Raw genomic sequence first — 5,046 nt, 5'->3', positions numbered from 1 at the left:
CTCATTTCTCTCCACCCTTCAGTGAATATAAGGGGGGCTACATGAGGTCACGACTGAGTGAGTCGTTCCGTAAATATATTTAGCCGAAAGAACCTTGTAGACTGAAGAATAAACAAATTCTTAGTAAACGGCACCGCGGCAGAGAATACCTACATGTGCTTTATTAGTCTGACCCTCTTGGTTTCATTATAAAGTCAGAAACAACGTTAATAGTAATAATAATAATAATAACAATAATTATATAAAAAATATTAGTTAACACATAATTTTCACATAATTTTTTTACTTAACTAATTTTTTTAATTTATTTGTTTATTTATTACCTCAAAATTTTAAGGGAACTAGCTAACTTAAATTTTTAAGTTGAACTAGCAAAAGTTTTTTACACTGTATAAACTTGTGACTGCAGTAGGCTAATATTACATCTTGGCCAGAGTTATATATAACATATATGTAATGGTGTCAGTCCTCAACTCGAAAAGAAACAGCACCACTACAACAACATTACCCATAGAGAACACCCTGATCAGCTTACAGCCGCTTCATTATTTATGAACAGCATGGACAAACCTGAGCAGGTAGCACCTTTGCAATCTCATTTGGCTTGGAATAGGCCAGGATGTTGCCACGGCCAAAGGCGTCTGGAATTCAAACAAACTGTGAGGTTGCATTAATCTGCAGTAATGTTTGCAGCAGCGACTAAGAATTTTGTGAAGCAGGTGGGGGACACAGGTCGACTAATCTCTGTTCCGAGCCTGAGTGAGGCGGACCGATACCAACCCCTCAGTCTGGTGACGAGAAAGAAAAGACGACATTTTTGGAAGAAGACAAAATATGCCTCGACCCCTTTCTCACTTAAAGACATACTCGTGGGAGAGAAGGAGATCACCGCAGGTGAGTTCGAAACTTGACAAAAGAAAGAGCACTTTAAGGGACGTGTAAATCATACTGGGAAATGACTATATAGGGATGCACCAATATATCGGCCAAGGGGCTGTTGAATGCTTTATTCTGATTGGTTTAGAAATGTTCTATGGGTGTAAATTATTTTACTGTAAAACGCACAACTAATCTGTCAAATGTCTTCAAATAACCACCAGAGCAATTTCTTTGGTAACCGTAACATACAGTGCCGGTCCTAGATGCTGGGGGGCCCTAAGCAAACCTTTGTTAGGGGCCCTCGGTCAGTGCATTCATAAAACCCATTCAATGTTGCTGTTAGTTAGTTGTTAACTAACCACATGTGTGTATTATCTTACAGCTGTACATTATTCCCATATGCGCATTACTTTGAAACCCTGACTGATAAAGTTGCTGATTATAACATGAAACATGTATTTGCTGTAAAGCTGTTTTGATTTAAAATGTGTTCCTTTATTCTCCTCCAGACGGATAGCTTCGTTTTAAAGCAATGGTGGGCATATAATTTGCGCATTGTCAGCATCACTCTCCTGCGTCATGCACGCGGCCAAATGCGAAGACTGCAACCTCTGGAGGTCGCATATTCGCACTGCACTTCATCAAGCTTGGTTTATTTCAAATAAATAAGCATTTCATTTGCAAATCATAAGCACATTATAACAATTAACCATTAACTAAGAAAATTAGTCAACTTTATAATTGTTAATATTCTGAAATACGTTTATGATGCATGATGCAGCCTACAATTGTGACTTCTGAAGGTTGCAGCCTTCGGATTGAGAAACAGCCTGCATGTTATCCGAGTACATATCAGTGATTAAAGACATCATTAAGTATTTTTAAAAACCTGCATAAATCTACATTTTTGCTAATTATTTAAATGATAGTGTCTTGTTTTCATTAAACATAATAATATTTTTTAATTTTGATTTGGTATAATGGTTTTAAATTATTTTTAAGGGGGCCCCCTAGTGGTGCGGGGCCCTGTGCAAATTGCGTAATTTGTGTATAGGAAAGACTGGCACTGATGGCATATGTGGAATAATTGACCCCGGTCCTTTGAATTATTGAATTATTTGAATAATGCACACCCAAGGTGGTAATGTGGTTACACCGTGGGTGTGCATTATTTTCTAATAATTCAATGGCCCATCTTACATAATCGATTTCTTACATAATCGATATCGGAAATCAACCGATTGTTTAAAAACAGCCGACAATATGCAATTTGTACACTGTTCTGCACTTCTAAGATTTTGCACATAATACTTTGAAACAAGGAGTAAAAAGCAAAACTCGGTAGATGTCATTCCAAAAAAATCGAATGTCGGTATCAGCACAGAAATTATGTAATGGTGCTTTCCTAGAAATTGTATTACCTTTTCATTTTTTGACAGGGGTCTCCTCTTATCAGCTCCTTAACTATGAAGACAAGTCTGATGTGGCACTAAATGGTCGTCTGGGTAATCATTTGATGCACGACGTGGGCGTCAACGTGAGTGGTTCAGATTCAGTGGCAGTAAAAGCTTCCTTTGGAATCGTGACCAAGCATGAGGTCGAGGTTCCCACTTTACTGAGGGAACTCAACTCAAGGTGAAGAAAACTGAATATATGGTTAGATGTAGATTTAGAGAAACAGATCTTATGAATGTCTGTAAACTCTTACTTCTATCAGGAAAGTTGACCTGGATCACTGCTTGATCCGTCAATCCAAAGAAAGTGGGCGGACTATCCTGTGTGTCGTCATGGAGAGCATCCGCACTACACGACAATGCTCTCTAACGGTCCACGCTGGAATGCGTGGAACCACCATGAGGGTAAACAAAAGAGGCTATTTGTGACCCTATACTGTAAAAAAGATTTGTTGGTTCAACTTAAAAAAGTAAGTTACCTGGTTGCCTTAATTTTTTGAGTTAATTCAACTTAAAAATATTAGTTGACAACTTTTTTGAATCTACTTATATTTAAATTGAATGAACTCAAAATTTTAAGGCAACTTTACCTTTTTAAGTCAAACCAACAAATCTTTTTTTTATGGTTTGTGGCTAAATAAACTTTGATTTTAATCGTTGACACGGTCTTGCTTCTTTACGTAGGATTTGTTTATATAACAGTAAATTAGACTGTGATTTTTTTTTGCACTTATCTTATACTCTCTATTATACCACGCAGTTTCAGATAGATGACGGTCGAAATCCAAAGGGTCGAGATAAAGCCATTGTTATTCCAGCCCACACAACCCTAGCATTCAGTGTGTTTGAGCTCTATGTTCGTCTAGATGGACGACTTGGTAAGTACTATCTTGTTACTTGTAAATATTGATATTTTTTATCATAACTGTCTTATTTGCACTATACTAAACTGCTTTTATTGCCTTATCTCATGGGCTTTGGTACATCTTGAACCAGACATATGTGTAGCACCGGAGTCAGTGGGAGGGTTCGAGAGGGAACAAATACGTGAGCAGCTGGGAGGATTCATTGGGCGCTTTTCCGTGGGAAGACTCAGGAGATTCCTGTCAGGAATCATCTATGGGAATCCTTTCAGAGCAGGTGAGATCATGATAGTGACATCTCATCTTCATTTAAATCACAATTAAAAACAATGAGCAATTGTGTAAAGTAATAAAATTGAATTAAACCGTCTAGTGTTTTGCGGCTTAGTTATTGTTTATGTTATTATGGTCAAACTCTTGATTTTTGTAATTGCTGTAGATGACAGAACATTTGAGGAGCTCACACATTCTGACATGTACATGGATGACGTCATGACCCTACGAGATGACTACTACGAGAAGGCCGCCAGCATGACTGACCTGTCCACCTCTTACCTGAGGGAGGAAAAGCACACGCGTGTGAACCTTCTCAACCATAACATACCAAAAGGGCCATGCGCCCTGTGTGGCATGGGGCAACAGAAGCGTGAAACTGTCTATGGCTGTCTTGAGTGTTCCTCAGGAGGAAACAAATACGTTCGTCTACACGCCGTACCATGTTTTGACCTCTGGCACAAAACCGTGAGGTGATGAATGGCTTGAAGGAACTTCTAGAAAAATATTATAAGGGACATGCTCATGTTTAATTCCTGCCATCGAGGAAAGCAAGAATTTGATTGGTTAATATCATGGCATTATAACAAACAACTTCACTACTCAAAAATGAGGAATTTGGTTTAAAATTATTGGTTTTATTGATTTAGATTTTTCTTACTTTGGCATTATGAGAGTTCATCTTGTTTGCTGACTATATTAGTTGGAAAATGGCAATAATGCACATACATATATAGGCTAGTAAAATACATACATGCAGAGATTTAGACGCTAAACATGACTATCAATGGTGCTAAACTGTTCAATGTTTACATGTTATCCATATTTTTACATTTTAATCCTAATGTCAATTTATTTAAGTTTTTATTAGGACTCGTGCACTTAGATGGGCAAGATAGTAAAGTAGCAAGAACTGATACTCTTTTACATTATATGAGGACCAGCTGCTAAGTTCTCAAACGCACACAACCTGAATAATTCAGGGATATCAATAAATGATCCTGTGGGTCACATGATAACAGAACAGGAAGTGCAGAATGGACAGGTGTCCACTGTGAAACATACACCACGTTTCTGTTTTCAAGGTTACAATTGTGCGTTTATTTGAAACCAGTAGTCACAGCCGTGTTATAGATGGAAAAAGTACATTACTTAAATGTAGGCCTATCGCATTTAGGTCAAGAGTACCGATTAAATGATGTCTCTACAAACGTGTGATGTCTGCTTTGGTTTGTCTGGTCTACCATCAGTTTTATATTTACATTTTACGTGTCTAATAAAAAAAGACTGTGAAATTTGTGATTACTGATCAAAAACAAGTCAGGACTTTAAAGTATATGAGATGTTGTAATCGTAAACTGTGGGCATTACTTTACAATCTTTATGCGTGATCGACTTCATGTGACAAGCAGATGACATCAAAGTACCGCGAGAGCGATTCGAAAGCAGACTCTTCTACGATTTCTCGAATCGCTCTCGCAGTACTTAAATGTCATCCATCAATTGGTCATGCATAGCCACGTGAAGTCGAACAAAAAATATTCTACAGATGTGATTCTTAAACTGTGGGCCGTAGC

At 37.8% G+C, this 5,046-nt stretch overlaps 1 protein-coding gene across 1 annotated transcript; it reads left to right on the top strand.

Annotated features, from left to right (window-relative positions):
* Positions 1-312: 312 nt before the first annotated feature.
* pjvk (pejvakin) lies at positions 313-4,805 on the top strand. The gene is made up of 6 exons (XM_055213850.2): positions 313-894; positions 2,319-2,514; positions 2,597-2,738; positions 3,094-3,211; positions 3,330-3,473; positions 3,636-4,805. The coding sequence occupies exons 1-6, from the start codon at positions 684-686 to the stop codon at positions 3,944-3,946; spliced, it is 1,122 nt and encodes a 373-aa protein (XP_055069825.2). The 5' UTR covers positions 313-683; the 3' UTR covers positions 3,947-4,805.
* Positions 4,806-5,046: the final 241 nt, after the last annotated feature.

The sequence above is a fragment of the Misgurnus anguillicaudatus genome, chromosome 8 (genome assembly GCF_027580225.2).
Source record: "Misgurnus anguillicaudatus chromosome 8, ASM2758022v2, whole genome shotgun sequence".
In the NCBI taxonomy this organism is placed as follows: domain Eukaryota; kingdom Metazoa; phylum Chordata; class Actinopteri; order Cypriniformes; family Cobitidae; genus Misgurnus; species Misgurnus anguillicaudatus.
The sequence above is the reverse complement of the archived record's forward strand: the minus strand, read 5'-3'. Positions and strand labels throughout refer to the sequence as shown.